At 47.2% G+C, this 19,490-nt stretch overlaps 1 protein-coding gene across 5 annotated transcripts in view; it reads right to left on the bottom strand.

Moving 5' to 3' along the window:
* The window catches only part of meis2a (Meis homeobox 2a), a 77,073-nt gene that overhangs the window by 43,885 nt on the left and 13,698 nt on the right, over positions 1-19,490 (bottom strand). For 4 of the 5 annotated variants that reach the window (XM_084012723.1, XM_084012725.1, XM_084012726.1 and 1 more), the window contains exon 8: positions 356-501. In XM_084012723.1, the coding sequence (XP_083868849.1) occupies positions 356-501 (146 nt within the window). The remainder of the gene's footprint in view (positions 1-355; positions 502-19,490) is intronic. The other variant, XM_084012724.1, reaches the window with a different exon arrangement.

Raw genomic sequence — 19,490 nt, 5'->3', positions numbered from 1 at the left:
ACAACCACAATCAATCTCCACTCACTACTACCCCTTCTCTTAATCTGCCCCAGAAAAGCATTCTTCTTCAGGCCGAACAAACAGTGCATCTCATATTTGAGTAAATGTCGTGGATGGTTGGGTTGGGCCGTCTCCCTCTTACTCAGCGTGTGCTGAGCAGAGTAAACAGTCCCAACTGATTAGATTGACCTGGTCACTGTGTCCATCTGACAGGTGGCTGACAGGTGAGCATCACAGCGCAGCTGTCACTCACTCCCTCGGTAACAACCCTGTGACAGGTGAATGTGTGTTTCTAGCTGGGCTCGTTTTCATACACGATTATCTCCACAAAAAAAAAGGTAATGGCCGTGCTTACCGTGAGATGCTGGAATAGCCATGCCCTCATGATGTTAGTGGCCACCTTGGGGAAAATGCCACGCTTTTTCTGCCTCTTCTTATCCTTGTCTGGATCGTCGTCATCCCCCGTGCCAGGCGATGCAACGCTGTTGTCTAAGCCATCTCCTGGACGGAAACAAAACCCGGGGTTAAATAACATCCCAGACTACACCTGTGACTCAGAAAAAAGAAAGAATCCCGAACTAAAATTTCTCAGAGCTGAAACAGAAGTACAGACAGTCAAAGTTTAAAGCTTATGAAAAATGGATAAATGGACAAATACCACAGATTCGAAGGAATTCAAAAGCACTGCACTGAGGCCTAGAGAGCCGCTGCAGCAAAGCCAGTGTTGTGTAGTGAAGATATGGAGGTGGGGGGGATTTGGATGGCCTTAGAGGAAGGCCTGTACAGCGAGTGAGGGGTTTACACAGAGGCCTAGCAGAGTTGTTCTATACCCCAGAGCACGGGAGAGGGGAATAGGGGTTAATGACTCGAATGTTATGGTTGGACACTGAAACACTAGATTCCTCATTGCAGTTCTACAGTACGGGGAGGAGGAAGGGAAAAAAAATGGAGCGAGATGACAAAAAAAGAAGGACAAGGAGCCCTCAAGTACAGTAGAGGCTTGGACTCATGTCATTAATTCAATTAAATTTGCATGCTTGACATAATGTAGAGCTGTTTTTTTTCCCCTTCTTCATCTTTTGAAGGGAGCCAAAGGGGACAGGCGGGCGCTATGCGGACGTATACAGTACATTCATAAATGCATGTTGCGTGCACAGACACACACTCACATACAAACAAAACTCAAAGGAGTTGATAATTCACGGCATCCAGTTGACGCATGAGTATTAAAGTAGGGATGTGATTTGGGGGTGGTTCATTGTTGCACTTCGATGCACATAATGGACTCGTCTGCCTCCCTATCCCCCCCAACCCCCCGCCCCAACTCCCCCCCCCCACCCCATGCCCGGACTCTCTTAGTACTCCTTCCCACTCCCTTCCCTCGCAGCAACCCTCCCCATTCCGCCACAAGATTAGCATGACAGGCCAGCGGCGGCTTCGCCTGCATTAATGTCCGTCAGCATTTGATTTCAAGAGGAAAAACATGCACATAACCCAGGCACGATTTCTCCTTTAAATTGAAGTTTCCATCTTTGTCCCTCGCCTTTTTCTTGTTCCTCTTCCCCGGCATTAATTGTGCATTAGCAAAAATGATTTACTTTTAACAGTCATAGTTATTTTTTCTTGCCCCCGGGCACAAATGCCTTGAAAGCCTTCCTTGAGGGCATCTAAATTATGTATCTGAAAAACTCCTCCACTAAGGCAGAGAAGGACCCTGACATTCTCAAAATTCAGACTCGCATGTCTTCCTGTTTTTGGGGAGACATCAATCACAACCACCTATGCAAGCCTTAATCTCACATAAATATTTGAACTAATAACATTAAAAAGGGGGGAAAGAAAAAGGATCCGACTGGTGGTGTAATCAAATGCAAAATAAATGAAGACTACAAGGACAGCAGGGGCCCTCACTTCTGAATACTTTCCCCATTTTCTTTTTTTCCTCCCCCTTGTTTCCCCCCCCTCTCTTTCTTCTTCTCTCTCGCTGTCCTTCTTTTCTTTTCTGTGTGCAGTGTTTTCCTTCCACATCATTAGCACGGAGCCACACGGAAGGGGCAAACAGAGAAGTGCCGACTTTGTGCTCCCTGTGTGAAGTTAAAGAAGCAACAACCCCGCGGAAGGACATATGGGAATGGGGGGGGGGACGCCGGGCGGAGGGTGTTGTAATTGTAGAATGGACATTCATTAGTGGCAAATGCCGTAAATCCCAGGCTAAGTACGAATCCTTGTTCAGGAAAGCCTAAAACAATAAACTTTGGTCTGGCCGTAGCCCTACCCTGACTGTGAGGGGCTTCCTGAGAAATGCGACCCAGACGGAAGTCAAGTCTAACTCCCCCAGTTTGCTTCCAAAACTCCAGCAACAACAAACTGGTGAGCTGTGGATTTTAAACCAGCCTCCCCCTTGTTTCTGTGCTTTTTTTTTTGAGCTCCATTGAATAATGTTGATACACAGTTTGCTTGTTTGTTTGTGTGCCGCTAGGTTTTCTGTTGATTTTCTAGCAAGTCTCCAAATCCCTCTCCTGCTGTGAGCAGTCAGGCTCATCCAATGGAACCACACAGTGGCCAAAAGGCTGGCAGATTAATTTTATTGACGTTTCCATTTTCACTGCAATGCGATAGCCTCCCCCCTGGCCAGGGCCGGAGCGACCCGTGCGTATTTACAGACTGACCTGTCACTTCATTACCCAGCATGCTCGCTGCCTCCTGCCCTAGCCCGCAAGGGTGAAACCAGACTCCGAGGCTTTCAGCTCCTCTCTCCCTCTGTCTTAGCCTCACATGCACATGGCTACTGTCATGTGTGCACGGAGGAGACATGTGGGATTCAAGCACACATTTCTGTTCAGTACTTTTTAACTTTTATATATATATATATATATATATATATATATATATATATATATATACACACACGGGTGCAGAAATATGTGTATTCTGAATAGCCAATATAGGAAGATCAAGTGAAATCAGAGGGGTGAAAGGAAAGAGAGAAACAAAGAATGAACAAGAAGAAGAAGCAGGGGGAAGAAAAGAAGGAGTAGAAAAAGAATAAAGAAGACCCAACTTGCACAACCTCATTACATCTAAAGGAGAGCTGGTGCTTTGCATCCACCCCCACTCTTTTCTTATGAGCGAGAGAAGGAACGCTGCAGGGCAAATTGTCCCAAACGCTAATGGCTTCTGACTGTTCCCTGGCAACTCTGCCATTCTAACCTGTGTGGATGTGCACTCTGAAAAAAAAAAAATAGGGGGAAAAAAAAAGTGCAGGGCAGAGCAGGGGGAAGCGTCCCATCATCTGGCCATGTGACACAGATGGGGGTTGGCTATTAGGAGGCAGCCGAAAGGCCTAGGGGAGCCGAGGTGCTGGAGTGTAGCCCCAGGCACTTTTGGAAAAGCAGCGCCCTTGGAGACGGAAAAAAGACAGCCCCCCCCTCCTCCTTCTCTCCCACTCTCTCCCCAGCCTCTGTCTGTCTTCCCTCGCTCCTTCCTCCTCTCTCCTTCTCCCTCACCCACTCTATCAATATCTTGACCTAAAGTGCTTGCAATGAAAGTTTTGTGCCTATTTTCATACGCGCAGAGACGGAGGAGGTGTAATCAGACGAGATGGAGGACAATGCCTCGATGGGATGAGGGCGAGGAAAAAACGCTGGCAAACAAAACAAGTCCAAGAGAACATTACGCTCACATACATTCCCCTCTCTCATCACCAGTGGGTGGTTATTAAAAATGCATTCAGATATATCTCCCTGTGAGTAAATTGGTCTCAGGGCTGAGCTCATTAAGGGGTTGGGGAAAGGACTGTAAACACACTGCAACTCTGATTATCTAATGTCGGGCGCATTCATGGTCGCAGGATTCCGTGCACAAAGAACTGGTTTACCACAAAGTGCCCTACAGTGTCGGAGAGCGAAGGTGGGGGGGGGGAATTCAGGGGAGTCGTAATGACTCGAGAGATCATGCCTCATGTCTAGGAGGCACCCTGCCCCTCGGGGAGCCACTGAGGTCTAGTCATCCCTGGAAGTATTATGGAAATGGCCGCAAGTAACACACACTGCGGTGCTATGAGTACGCCCTCCCTTTGCTGCGCCGCCATTCCGATATACCCATGCATGAATGAATAATGACTTGTCGATAGTTGGAAAACATTCAAACCCAGTCATAGTTAGTTATCAAATAACACTCCAGACTTATTGGTCCCTGTACTATTAATACACCGAAAGCACCGAGACGAGCTTCAGAGGGTTGTGTGTGTGTGTGTGTTTCTAAAGGCCGGGTAGTGATTTTGCACCGGGAGGCCCCCGCGTTTGTTTCAGGGTAATGAAGCAAAGAGTGTAGAGGCCGTGGCTTATGGAAGCTGTGGTTAAAGTGACTAATTACAACAGACCCCCCACAACCCCTGTCAGCCCAAACTAGTCAGGCATGGTCACCCAAGCTCACCCAAATGAGGAGAAGCAGAGAAAACTCACGAGGAGAGTTGGAAAAGGGGAAAGCTGAGACGTTTGTTGTCGCTCCTTTTTGCCTACCTTAGCACACCATGGTGACCCTCCAACTCTCCCTCCAACACCCTCCCATTACACCGCCGCTAGCCCCGCAGGCTTGGCCGCAGAGAAAGAAGAGAAAAGAAGAGGGGGATTTAGAACCTCCCTTTCCCCTCTTTTTCTCCTCAACTTTTCAGCCAACATAAGCGGCGTTTAGCACATTCAGTCCCCCCCCCCCCCCCCAAATGGCAGCGAATGAGGGAAGCAGTGGGGGCTCCCTCTTTTGTCCGTCTGGTTACCCCTTTTATTTACTCTGGATTTACGAAGGGGTCTTTGCCGGCTCTGTGACCACATGCTCTCGACGCACACACAATCTCTCGCGTACACACATTAACGCTCACACGTAGAGGCTCCATTCACACTCGTGGAATGGCCGGGCCCTCTCGTTTGGTCTGTGCCGGCCCGGGGATTACAGGTCTCGCGGCGGCGACCGCATGCTAGCAATATGCTTCGCACTCGCGCAACGTACAAGACAGACGAGCGCTAACGAGTAGAACGTAATCCCTTTAATGATAAAACGCACACTTGAGCGTCCAATTCCTAACAAGCGAGCGACCCATCTGTGTGTTTGTGTGTGTCCTCGTGTGACCACGCACCGCCATATGGTTTACTGCGCTCATTCAGATCCATACAGTAGATGAGGGCTCTAAACGGAACTGTTTTAGTGCGGCTGCACCACTGCAGCCAGTGTTTTACGCTGATTATTTCCTGATCTGTGCTTAAACAAGCAGCAGCCCCTTGCACTGGACCATAAAACAACAGCTTAGTAAACAGCAAGCACGCTGACAAATTGGTAGCGCTCGGGCCGGAGTCATTAACAGCCCTAAAATCTGTCAGAGCAATTACAACAAACTCTCTCCCTCTGCAAGCCTCCCTGCCAAACTCAGATGTCACTACCCGCCTCCTCAATACCACCCCCCCTTCTTGCTACCAGGACACCGGCTTAAGGTGAAGGAGTGACGACCGCTGCGTTTCTCCCTCCGTTCTCCGATAGCCCTGACACCCGGGATGAACGAGGACAAACCCCTCCATCTCAAACACAGCTGTATCTGCATCCTGAGTGCAGTGACTGAGTGGTTCCTTTTGCATGAGAAGTAATGCGTAGTTGTCTCCCCCCAAAAACACATCATTAAGTGTTCCCTTAAATGAAGTGGAATAAGAGCTTCTAATTAGATGGGGTTTTTTTTCTATGTGTGGGGAAGCGAGGCAGTCAGGCAGTAAGAAAGGCAGGGAGAGAAGGAAGAAGGGAGGTGGTGGCGGCGAGGGGGGTAGTTGCTCAACAACTCCTGTACCTCCCTCCCTCCCTTCTCCGCCCCTCTTCTAAGCCCCCTAACCCTGCCATCAGGCAGATATCTCTCTGTCATCCCTGGAATGCTGGAGATAACTATCGCCTCTCCACTGATACAAGGCCTCTCTCCTCTCACAGGCACAGCGCTGACCCCACTGTGCACATCCCTAGCATCGGGGCCGAGGTGGAAGTGAAGGGAGCGGAGAGAAAGGGAGGGGAGGGGTGAGGGTTTGGAAGTAAACCTAACAGCCAGTTAGGGTATTTTACCTTTTAATCCAAAAATAAGGGCTGGAGCAAAGCCACCCTCCCCTTTCAGCTTCTCCCCTGGAGCCAAAGAAGAGTAGTCTGTCCAGAAGAGAGGGAGGGAGGAAGGGGGGCAAGCTGCCTGGTTATTGCCTTTTCTCCAGAGTCACTGCCTAGAACTCTCTGAACTCTCTTGATCTTCTCATAAGATTATCATCTGCCAAACCCCTAAAATTTAGCACTGGGTGCACAAAGTATGCATATTATCCAAGGCTTTGTACTAATTATTTGAGCAATTAACCTTCTACCTGTAACTATTTTCTTATGACGTCATAGATTGAGACTTTTTGATTTATTTTCCCCGTAGGAATATAGGCAGCACTTTCCTTTATGTTCATATATATATATATATATGTATGACCACATACATTTGCTTTTACACAGATGTGGAGCGTGTATAAATGGTTGCACGTCAGCTGAGACGCTGCCATCTAAAGGGGGCTTTATTTGAAGAGGAAAAAAGAGCCAAAGAAAGGAGATGGAATAAAGATGTATAAAAGAAAGGAGGCAGGCTGTTGCAGATGTCAGGACCCAATTTGCATGAATGGCAAAGGGCTAAATTGCAGGGGATGGGGGGGGAGCTAGCCTCCACCCCCTCACCCCGCTCTTTTTGGGAGAAGTAAAAGGGAGCTGTGATGCCCATGACTGCTCCTCACTCAGCAGACAGGGATCAGTGGCTAATGAAGGGCTTTGGGTCTCCACCAGACATTTCACACTCTCTGCCTCCCTGACAACTCCACCCTGCTTTCCCCCCGCACTCCAACTCTTCCCTTAAATTCCCAAATTGAATGGAGCTAATTGGTCTCACAGGTAATCTCGGTTCCCTTGTTTCTTAAAAAACAAACCAGCGAACGCAACTGCCCAAACCTTGTTTCTGTCTGCCCAGGCATTGTCCTCCTTTCATTCCTTACTTAATATGGTACAATGGAGCTATTCTTGATCTTAGTGGTAAACATCGCACATATTGAAGCTACTCCCTCTATAATTTACGAGTGAGAAAAACAGGGCTGGCTGCCCACAGAGAAGCGTATCGTAATCCTAAAGGTTTGATGCTGCATCAAATATTAAAGAATAGGTATATCCCAAAAGCCAGCGGGGCTACGTTGTATTGAAACAAGCATGATCATTAGTAAAACAAGCCGCTTCCACACTTTTTGCTTTGTAAAAATGACTAAGTTGCTCTACTTTGGAATAATGATGTAGTGAAAGCGGGGGAATAAAGACGACGAGACAAGAGCGAAGGAAAACAAAGAGATGGTGAGCACGCAAACGCATCATATGGATCCGTCTGCTAGTGAAGAAATGGCTTTGCAATCCCCCCTAGGAACTATTGCATATCAAAGTCTTCTACCTAAACCGCCAGAAAGAGCAGCTGTGTGCCGGTTGCCAGTTTGAACAGCGTGTGGTTTCGTGATTCAGAACAGCTTACTGTGTTAGAGGCAACGTACGACAACGGCATCGCTGCTGATTCTCTACACTCAATTACAATTCAAAGGCAAACAAACAGACTCCCCGTTTCTTTATAGCGAGAGACGACTTGGTTTTATTGTAGACATGTTTGCCACACCTGATGGACAGTGGCATCAAAGTAGAGTTTAGCAGATATTTGGGTTTCTACGCAGAGCTGGGGGGCTGGTAGAGTAAATGGATTAAAAGGTTTATAAATCAACAAGTCAACCATCAGATTGTAGCCTCTGCTCAGCAGCCCTCTCATCAGCCAAATGCCATGAAGTTTTTTTTTTTTTTTTTCTCCTCGCTTTTTTCTTTTCTTTTTTTTTTTTTCTCTCCACACAAATGTCCTGGAGGCAGGGAACAAAGCGAGCAGAACTGATTACTGTGCTGCTGCCCCGCTCCGCCAGTCTAAACTCTGTTTGGCTTCCTAATGAGCTCACTAAAAACCCAATTCATCACCCATAACCCCTTCTCAACCTGCCTTGAAATCCCCCCATTATGAAGGAGTCAAGGACAGTCCGTTTGCACACTTTGGGCTAGGGGGTCGAGGGCTGTGAGGGGTGGATGGCAGTGGTCGGCCAAGGTTATTTCGACACAAGGGATACTCCCCGTGTGGCTGCTCTGTCCCCCAATGTTTCACCATACACATATCTGTATTCTACTATTTGGGCATGGTGTGTTGTTTTTCTGCCGCCTACACCAACCTCCCCCATCCCTGAACGCAACACCTGCGGTGTCCCAGCCTGAGTGGAGGAATGTCCGTATTGATGGCTGCAGCAGCGGGAATGTCCCGTTCCAGTCAGCATTCGCACCAGAGATTTCAGGTTTAATACCCGTTTGTCCCATCCCCGCAAGGACAGGAATTTGGTGGGAAGGGAATGCAGCGGGGGGGGTTTGGGGGAGAGGGGGAGTAGAATACAGTCGGTCTATTAAGGATGGGGCAAGGGAAAAGAAAGAGAGAGAATATTGTAGGTGTATGACAAACAACCGACGAGGTAGGAAATGGAAGGGAAAAGAAAAAGGGAAAATATCTTGATGACAAGGTAGAGGATAGGATGTTGGTTGGAAGGGAGGGTCAGAAACAGAGAGGAGGAGGAGGAGGAGGAGGATGAGGAGGAGGAGGGTTGGGGGTAAACTCCCACAGTTCCTCATTACATGGAGCTGAAATGATCCTCCTGACACCTGAGCTGTAACCAAGAGATTACAGAATTGATGAATCCTTGGTTTAAAATACAGCTGTTTTATTCTGCTTTAGTAATTAATTCTTTTTCCGATAGTGTATTGATTAAGCGTAGCCCCTGATAAAGTTCAAACTGAGAGAGATCCCTCCGGGGCTTTGGCTTGCCCTACTCTGGAGAGTCAATGAAAACTTCCTCCCTCCACCTGCATCTCTCCCTCTCTCTCCCTCTCTCTCTGTCAGCGCAGTTTACCCTCATAAATTAGTCAGATCTATGAGGAGTGAGGATCTGGCTTAGCAGATACTTGCTTTCATATTATACACACATGCAGATGCCCTTATTGACGGTTCCATGTAACCCGACTCATCAAAAGATTAAATTGAAGAGGGGTTTTTTCTTTTCCCCTTTCTTTTTCTGGCATACTGACTGAACATACATGTACTCTTAGATACAGCTTTTTTAACCTAGCAGCCCGTTCCTTCACTTCCTCCTCCCTCGCTCTCATTCCCGCTCTAACAGGGAAACATGGCGTACACAACGAGAGAGTCTCCTTTCACAAAACTACTCTTTCATTCTTTTTATCGTTTTCTTTTTCCATACAGCCATGAGTGAGAGTCTGATCAACAGAGGGTAGAGCGGCTCTCTCCGGGGAGCCAACTAGCAGAGAAATCAGATACAGCTTTACAAGTGAGTCAGACGCTCATGTCTTGTCAAGACCCCTCACCTACCGGCTCTTTTACAAGTCAATAACCTGGGCCCGGTGTCCTCCACTGGGCCCTGGCATACATTCACCTCTTTCTATAGGAAGCAGAGGCGGCGGGAAGCCCACAGATCAGATTCCATGGTGTAACCTCTTAATGCTACATTATACAGAATAATATTATGATAATAATGTTGTGTTTCTGCTATGAACAGGCAGAAAATACACTCCCACATCCCCAGTATACAACATGGACTCCTTTGACATTCCTCTGATACATAGTGACACATAATTGGTGACCCCATGAGGACAGCAGAGCCAGTTAAAAGCCTTTTTTCCCAATATTAAGAACTAATGAAAGAGTGAATGAATTATGAAGGGAGAAGGGAAAATATAATTAGAAGACGGAAGTAGTGCTTAATACACTTACGCGGGACTATTTCCTTTCGTTAATGGGGCCGCAGCGTACAGAGAGAGGGGTTTTGATGAGGCTAGTATTGACTGTCCACCCGGCTCCTTAAGGTAAATCCAGCAGGTCATTTCATTACGGCCCAATTCCATGGCACTAATTTTGATTTTTAGGGGCTTGACAGCTGTTGGCAGAGGAAATCGTTGTGGCAGGAAAAGTGAGAGAAAAGCCTATTACTGCTGCGGAAAAAATACAAATTGCAAAGCCTTGGTTCAAATTACTGCCACTCGGCCGCGCTCGCTGTCCCAAAATCCGTATTTTGTCACGTTCCTGGAGCTCCCCTCCTGATTTGTTGTGTGAAAATGGGAAGTAGGAACGACAGCATTTGATTTGTGGAATACGGGTAATTTGACAAATACATGTGTATATTATACCCACATGCTAACTGACAGTAATGGACAGTAATTCTATATGGGGTGACCAAAAGATTAGGAACACCTCTATAATGCAATACAATGCAATACAATAGCCTTGCTATTAATACTTGTTTGTGGGTTCATTCAGTTCTGTGGCGAACTGAAGCTGTACTTTGTGTTTCTAATATTGTATCCATGGGGGACAAACATTAGAAACGGCTCCAAAATGACCACAGACTTGAATCAACAACTCTGTAACACAGTGATCAACGTTTCATATAGAATTGCATTACATTAAAGTGTTTTTTTTTTTGTTTCTTCTCAATTTCTGTTTGTTTTTCATTTTCTAAAAGAGACATTACCAATTCTCCTTCGTATACCTCGGCCACTGTCGGCTGGTCTGGCAGCGAGACGGACCCGACTCACAATACAAGCTTCTAATAGCCTCGCCTTGCAAGTTAATATGCAGCATTAAAGTTCTAGAAGGAAGAGAGGGAAAAAAAGCTGTTCCTCTGATGCTATTAATTAGCAGTGCTCTATAGCTCTCAGCTTTTTGAAGCTCACCATCTCCCTTTTGTTTCACCCTCTCTTTTCTTTTTATTTTGGTGCGGCCTTCGTTATTGACTTTTCAATTTTCCCCTCGCATCCACCCCCTGCACTAGCCGTTGCACCAGCGCTTCTGCAGCGGTGCCCAGCCCCAACAATACCCCCAAGCCCGCTCACCGAGACGCTGGCTGGGGAGCCCGGCGAGCTGGGCCAGCCCTACAGCTCCCACCAGCCCACCACTCACTCCCCACGAGACCAAAATCAAAGAGTGAGGCCCTTAAAATATAACCATGGGTATAATGAGGGTGCTCCAAAGAACAATAAGCATATACACCAAAGGAGAAGGGAGAGTAGGAGTACAAAAGAAAGAGCAAAAAAACTATAGGAATGTTGGCCTGAAAGTGTTATTGAGAAGTGCAACAACAACGGGTGGATGAGGAAAAAAAAAAAAAAAAAAACAGAATGATACTGTGCTTTGGGAGAAAGGGCAAAGGGCCACAGCCAGTGGTGATGGTAGCCGGGGCCACGCATCTTCCCGACCACGTATCTGAACCCAAAACAACAAGGGGGTCTGCCGCATGCCTCTGGAGCCGAAGGGAGCCAAAGGGAGCACGACTAATTTCTGCACAACAATGGGCCTGGATGGGCGCCCACACAATGGCAGGTGCTTTGAATAGCAGCAGGGCCCTTGCAGCAGGGATCTTCTCCTCTCTCACTCCGAGGGCTTGGGCTCTGGCTTGCGTAACCTTTCATTTTCAACCGGGCTTCCTTTTGACTCATAAAGGGTGAAAATGATCTCATGGGGGGTTGGGGGGGTAGGGGGGTAGGTAAGAAACCAGGCCTGTGAGGCACTGTGTGTGCTATCTGCCTTACTCTCCCTCCTTTTCTCTATCTCCATTGCGTGTCCCCCCTTTCTCTCTCTCACTCTTTAGATTTACAGCATCTCTTTCTCTTTTGCTGGTCTCACTCTAACTCAACTTTTTTTTTTCCCCTCCACCTCATCGACTGTTGGTCCGTTGTGTTGTTGTTTTTCTGTAGCCGGTGTGTTTGTTGTGCTGCTGCTGGGCTGTCCTGTAGGCCATGGTGCAGTGGTAAAGGCAGTTTTCCCCCACCTTAAGAGCATTCTTTCCGGGGTCACAAGGTCAGGCTTCACAGATGTCTCCTGCAGACACTCAGTTGTCTAAGGACTGCATCCCTGGGAGTAAGCATTCGTACTAAACAATGCAGCCCCCCCTCCCTCCCTCACTTTGGAAAATGTTAAATGTTTTCCCATTTTTCTCTTGCTTTTTTTTTTCTCTCTACCTCTGTTTTCATTGTTTCACTGAATTCAATGAAGGTAATCGAATGAGTGCAATGTTTCCAAGGTGGAGTTTATTTTTGTGTTTAGATAATGAAAGCAAGCACTGGTTATCACAAGATAGTCGTGTTTTCTGGTTGCTTTCCTTCTTTTAAACACTCCCCGTCTCCCTAAGTTTCCTGCAATTGTTCTAACGGGGCCTTAGTCATCCTCGCCTGATGGCGGAGGGGAAAGATGCTTTTAAAGGTCTTTTTTTCTTTCTTTTCTCGGTGTGTGTTGCCAGGAGAGAAACACGAAAACATGTAGTAACTGTCCTGAAATCTAAACGGAGAGACGGACAGGAGAAAGCCCCCTTGAGTAAGCAGGGCAGAGGCCAAACAAAGAGCGACCCTACATGAACAGAAAGACAATATTTGTACGGGAACATCTCTGCGTAGCCTCAATCTCAACAAAAAATGGTATAGAAAAGAATTCCTCTGCCAAATGGCTTTCATTACAAAGATATCAGCATCTGCTTTTTTTTTTTTTCTTCTAGGGGGCGGAGCGTGACACTGGTAAAAGAGAGGAGATTGCTGCATTTAACATGCAAGTTCTGCCTCAGAACATGGGAAAGTGTGTAATTGGAACAACATTTTAAAAAAAATCCAGGCATCCCTGAATATCTTACTTCTTTTCATCTCCCTTGTTCCCTTTTTCTCTTCTTTCGTTTGATATGGTGTTTGCCTGCTTCCCCCTCCAAACATCTTCTCTGTATTCTGCAAATTGATAACCCTCTAAATGAATTATGGTAAATGCATAATGAAGGTTTTCTCAGCTCCAGCCCTGCAGCCAGTCAGGATGGAGCATCTCGTTTGGCATGTTTGATTTGTTTTGTTGCGCATTTAGCCCCAGTGTTCCTTCAGAGTGTTCACTGCTTGGGGCATGTAAATAAGAAATTATCCTTGCTGACTAACATGGCTAATACCTCCTCTGGGGTAATCAAAAATTATTAGATGCTTGCTTCCAATAAACATTAGGGCTCATGGCACTAACCACTGTCAAATTGCTCACCTCCGCCTGCTCCCCAATAGCCATAAAATGGGTGAACAAAAGTGATCAGGTGTGGAAAAAGCACCCTGGCTACGTGGAAACTGAGAGACCGCGGGACTTCTATTATGCCTAAAAAAGCAGCCCTTGGCTTTAAGAGTCATTAAAGCATGTACTAGAGTGGGAATCAGACTAGAAAATGAGCTTATCTTGCATAATGCCCTCAAAAGCTTTGCATAAACGTGAAAGATGTTGTGTGTGAAAATCAGCAGCAGGGAGGAAGAACTCGGGATTGTAACACACTTCCTTTATCATCCTCCCACTCTCTTGGACGGTGGCAGCATGGTTAAAGCGATACCTGTAGGGTATAGCTGCTCTGCTCCGTTCCAAATGTGCTTCGGCGTGTAAACCCCGGTTTACACAAGAGGAAAAACCACACAGCAAGTGAACAAGCTACGGCTGGCCTTGCTAAGCCACTCTACTCGGCCGCTTGCTGTCTTTTGGGAGGGACCTTTCGCTGTGATGTGGGGTTCGGATATTAGGGGGAGGAGAATTGGGAGGGTGGGGGGTGGTGGAGGAGATTAAAGAGCCGAGGGAGGCAGAAGAAAGGAGAGAAAAGTAAAAGAGCACAAGGCCCATTGGTCAAACACAAAGGGGGAGAGAGGGAAAGGACATTTGAAGTCAGGGTTAAACTCCAAATAAGCACACCTTAAACGGGGCCTGTGTAAGCTGGCAGTCATGCTTTCTGGACTTTCCCTGCAGGTGTGCCTTTGACAGACTTAGCCTCCATAACCTCTCTCCCATCCAGAATGGGGTCGGACACAGGAGGAACCAGTGGCATCTCGCTGCCTCTGCCTCCCATTTTATGTCCATTACATTCACACACGCATGCTCACACTCTCTGCAAACACACACACACAAACACACACTGCCAGACAAGGGGAAAACAAATCTGGTGAGGACTAGAGCAATTGGATTATCACCTCTTAAGGGTGACTTCTTGGCTGACCCCCTTCAGGCAAGCCTGCTGGAACAAGACAGAAGATTTCCTGGGAAAACGCTCTCCCTTTAAAGAACTGAAGGACTGTCATGCCTGTGAAAATACAGCGGCGGCAGCATTAATGGACGTGGAAATGCCCTTTGGGGCATGCGCTCAAATCCCTTTTAGCCATATTACATCAGACCCCTGTGCACTCATCATCACCACATGCACTGGAGTAATCAGCAAAGGAACATGGGTGTGTAAACCCACTGTATAATGAACTGATACAACAGCACTGCACTCTGTCTTTGTTTTTGGCCCGAGCCTTCGGGTAAAAGAGAGAAAAAAAAAAGGCACTCCCCTCCTTTTACTGTAGTTCAATCATGATTACTTCCCCGCAACACATTTCCCTTTCTGCTTTTTAATTATGCTCAGCTCACTCCCAGATAAGCTGATCTCCATCTCCTTCTCAGAGGAAGAGAAGAAAAGAAAGAAAGAAGAAAAAAATGTCTCCCCCAAGCTTTCCCTTAATGGCGCAAAAACAGACAGGCATTCTCCTCAGCCGCTGTCAGAATAATCTGGGTAATTTTTTCCCTATGTTCTCCAAACATTAGTTTGCACATTAGGCTGACCCAGTTAATGCGCCTTTCCTGCTGTGTAGGACCCAGTTCCTGGCCGAGCTAGGCCAAGCTGGGTTGGGCCGGGTCGCGCTGGGGGCCTGTTCGTGATTATGGACCAGAGGGACCAGGCCCCAGCCAGAGCCGAGGGAGAGCGAGAAAGGGGGGGGGGGGGGACGATAAGAGGTGAAAGCTTGAGCCGCAGTGTGGATGTGAGCGGTGGGGATGTTGTGGGTTGAAGACTAGGTTACTGGAAGCGGAGGTGACTCTACTGGCAGCCTGCATCCTTTCACAGTTCCTTTGCGTTGTTGTTGTTTTTTTCTCTTGTGATCCATAGACTCTAAGAACGCAACACAGGGTCGAGAGAAACACAGAGAGACTTAAAAAAAAAAGAAGGAAGAGAGAGAGAGAGAGAGAGAGAGAGCGGAAGGGAGGAAGGAAAGAGGGAGCTGAGGGAGCTGATCATTCTCTTTAATCACATTTTGGATGAGGGCCAGGTAGTCTGCGGTACTGAGAGCGAGACAGAGAGGGGTGAGAGAGAAGAGGAGTGTGAGTGAGAGAGGGAGGAGGGGGGGGGGGGGGGGGGGAGAAAGAGAGACAGAGAGAGATGGAGGAATAAATGGAAAGGGAGAGAGGATGAGAAAGGGACTTATGGAGAGAGGGATGAGCCTGAGAGCAGAGCCCCTTGAAACAGCTTGAAGTGCAGCAGCGCTTAAGCAGTGCACACAGGCCCACACATACTATGTCTATGTGTGTGTATGCTGGGGGGGGAGGCGGGGGGGGGGAGTGACAGGCGTTCCCGTAAATGCCCGTGAATGCTGAATCCAGCAAGAATCTGGTGTTAGAGCAGAGGCAGGGAGCGATCCATTTGAAAACTATGTGCATTAACTATACTTTTCCCCATAGATTAAGCACTCCACATGAATAATTTAGCCTCTCTTATGCTAATGGGATCATGAAAGTATCCCCTCCGTACCATGTTTTCTCCCCCTCCGCAGCAAACTCCCTCTCAGCTTTCAACAATGGCCCTGCCCCTTCCCAACAAACCATCAGACAGACACGCCGCGCTGTTTTCACAACAGACACCTGACTAACGCCAGGCTGACATGTAGTGACAAGGCGAGCATGGCGCACAATGGCTTTGTTGAGGAAACGGCGTGTCATCCTCATTAAGCAGGTATACGTTTAGCTCGTTAGGTGTTTAAGTGCAGTTTGGCGTGCGGCGACCAATGGTGGAAGGTCGCAAGTTATAGGCCGAATGGCTGCACTCGGTGTGATGTTTATGGGATGGCTGTTGCCATCGAGCTGGTTTTGGAAGTGGCTACCGAGGCAGACTTTTTTCTGCCTCACTGTGGTTCTCTGGGTTTTTTCGAGAGAGGAAGTAGACATATCCTGTGTGTTTATGTGTTTCTTTGGCCCTTTTTTTTCTCTCTCTTTTTCTTTTTTTTTTTTTGTTCAGCCTCTGCTATCACACACTAAAATATACCCAAGCACACATTTACAACGCATACACGCCCTTGTTGCTTCAGCATTGTGTTGTGGTGAGGTGGGGGCACTGTGTAAAAATTATCAGTGCTCCAACAGCTGGGAGTGAGAACCATGAAACAGCAGGGCTTGGGTCTGCTTTATTGTTTATCTGTTGTTTATGGGCCAGTGTTCAGCTTTAATTACTACACTAAATTAAACTCTAACAGGCACTTAGAGGGAACCAGCTAACACAAGCGCATTTTCACGCACGCACACACACACACTTTCAAATATATATATATAGTTGTTGTTTTTTCTATACACCTTACTGATCACTCCAGAGCTGGACTATAGGCCACCAAGAGGCTTCCATCTTGCATTTATCACAGACTCCACTGAACCTTCTGTTGTGGTTACGATTTTCCTTTCACATCTTTCAATTTTGGGTCTTCTCGAGCCCTGAGTGTAGTTGTCAAAAAAGCAAAGTCAAAGGTCTGGAAAATGCCAGATTCAACAGGCCTCATTCATGCTGGGACTCTCTTGGCCGACACGAGGAGTCGTGTCCCCACCAGGAATGACCCCCCTCTGGTGAGCTCCACCACAAAGACCTTGCTGAGTGGGGCCCCTAGCCAGGGCCAAGGGAGCTCACCACACTCCCCATGTGTACACACACACACATACACACACACATACACACACACACACACGCACACACATACAAGCGCACCACAATACCATCAAGCACAGCATGCTCCCTCGGAGCAAACACTCAAGCTCTCCCTCTCTTCCTCCCTTTCTCTCCATCGCTGCCTCTCTCCATCTCTCTGGGGAGTCTGTCTATGCACGGAGCGTGGGGATTGTTCAATTGCTGAGAAAATGTACAAAATGCTTTCTCCTCTTTCTGTTGAGCCCTTTTCCCCCCCCATCTACAGTCGGATTGTACAGAAAGGCCCCTTTTGCTCACCACTCAAGATGTCAACGTGGATTTTGGTCTTCATGCATAGCTAATAATTACAAGTCCGGAGCTGAGGCACACACACACACACACACACACATATGCATACAGCAAGAGGGGAAAACATTACCTACCGTTCTGAACCAGTGTTGGGGATTTACAGTTCGTGACCGAGTGCGTTTGACTCTACTGTATTTGGCGCGGGCCGACATGCCGGGTATTTCATCACGCCGCTCCATCACACTTTGGGTGTTTTAACATATTACAGACACCTGCTTGGAAACCAACGCTATCTCAAGGCACGTACATTCATCAAGTTTAACTCCCTGCAACTGATGTCTCTGATGTTCCCAGATAAGCTTGGAGGAGTTCCAGAGGACTGTTAATCAAAATGATGTGCAAGCGGAGCCAATGAAGTTATTGTGTGTTACCTTCTTAACAGTTTCCCATAAACCAGGGATATTTGTTTATCTAGCTAGAACATAGGGAGTCACTCTCTAAGAGTCAGTAAGTGAAAGTGCAGAATTTGCCCTGAAGATGATCATTCATATTTTTGTTTTTTGAAGGGAAATTCTTCGGGAAAAAAAATAGAAGGGGGGGGGGGGGGGGTAAGGACTGTCAAGAGGAAAGGGGGCGGGAGAGGTTACAGATCTGAGATATTGTACTGAAACCTTTTTTCACGTGTCAGAGCCTTAACTGGCAATCTTTACTCCCAGCTACGAGCATGCTTCACCTTGGTTTACTGCTCGACAATAAATTATTCCACAAGAAGGGCGATACATATTTGCACACTTGTTAAATTGTTTTTTGGCACTGGTTCAGAGGAACGCTCGATGCCGAGATACACGCCGGATTTGTGGAAGTGAATTCTGCTCACAGCGACCATCTTGTATGCAAGTACTCTACAACAAAAAAAAGGGGGTTGTGAGTGATGCTGATTTGTTTTTATCCTTTACATCCCCTCACATGAGCCAGAGCCAAAGGGAGAGGAAGTTCAAACTTTTTTTACTCTTCAAAACACTTTGGCTTGGTCACTGTGAGACATGCTTGACCGTTTTTGGGAGAAAGGGGAGTCACATTTTCTACACGAGGATGCTCTTGGATCAATTTTCGAGGTAAATGTTTTCCAGGCCGCAGGCGCACGTATAATACACCTTTCAAGATGGAAGATGGCGGAAGAAAGTTGATGTTTTTCTTGGCAGCTGAAACCAAAAAAAGCACTGTGGGTCACACACACGCTTTCTGCCCTCTCTCTCTCTCTCTCACTCGCTCGCCTGCCGTCTTATTCTGTCTTCCTCGACTGATCCACATCCTCACCCCTTTTAACAGGGGCCAAGCTGTTAAAGACCCCATTACTGAAGTGAAGCACACATTTCACGTTTTTCTCTGCGGACAACGAGAGTGCGGACTACAAATTTTTTTATGTGGAAACGTATTGAGATAGGAGGCGAGTTCATGCGTGGAGTGGAGGAGAGAGGAGGGGGAAAAGGTGGGAGAGGTTGCGGAGGGAAGGCTGTGTCAGAATGGAAGGGCCAGAGTCGGGAGTCAGCGAGCGCTTCAAGCGTTAACGTAATTGCAAGAATGTGAAAAATGAGGCGGCGGGGCTCCCGAGCGGAGCGAAAGGTCAGAGCATGCCTCACACAAAACAACTGGCTGGAGGACGGCCTCATTAGACCATTAAATCAGCTGCCCTCTCTCTGTCTATCTCTTTTTTTCTCCTTTTTCTCGCTCTGCATACTTTTTCCACATTCTCTACTCTTTCACCTTTATACTTCAATGTCTCTTGCTTTTTCGCCTTCTTTTAAATCCCCGCGTCTATTCCAATGCTGCCTACTTTGTTTTTAAGCATGAAAGATCGAGCATTTAGCGCTTTTCCAGCGTAGGTCAGGCTCTGGGCCTTGATCTAGTCCAGGCCTGGCTTGGCCCCTGTGTGCGGTGCCGTACCGTAACTGTCTTTGGCCCGTATTGATCCGCTGTTACTGGATACGGTGGGGAGGGGAGTCGATAAGTGCTCTGTGGATTACAGGTCACTTGTACTTATGTGTGTAAGATAATCAATAGGCAGTGCATTTCTTTCTCTCATCCTCCCTCCGCCCTCTGTTGTTCCTGCAGTCCACATCTCCCATGCTACTTACACTTGCAAAAATGAATGCAAAAAAAAAACTCCTATGCTCCGTCTTCTGACCTACAATCGAAAGGATTGCTTCCATATTATCCAACACCTGATTTGCCACAATTTCTCTCTCTTTTTCTGCAACTGTTGCACCATGGCAAAATAAGAATGATCCCTATCAGGGGGAATTAGGTGTCATATTATTA

Source organism: Eutrigla gurnardus, assembly GCF_963514095.1.
Source record: "Eutrigla gurnardus genome assembly, chromosome: 7".
NCBI classification, from domain to species: domain Eukaryota; kingdom Metazoa; phylum Chordata; class Actinopteri; order Perciformes; family Triglidae; genus Eutrigla; species Eutrigla gurnardus.
This window is presented reverse-complemented; position numbering and strand designations above follow the sequence as displayed.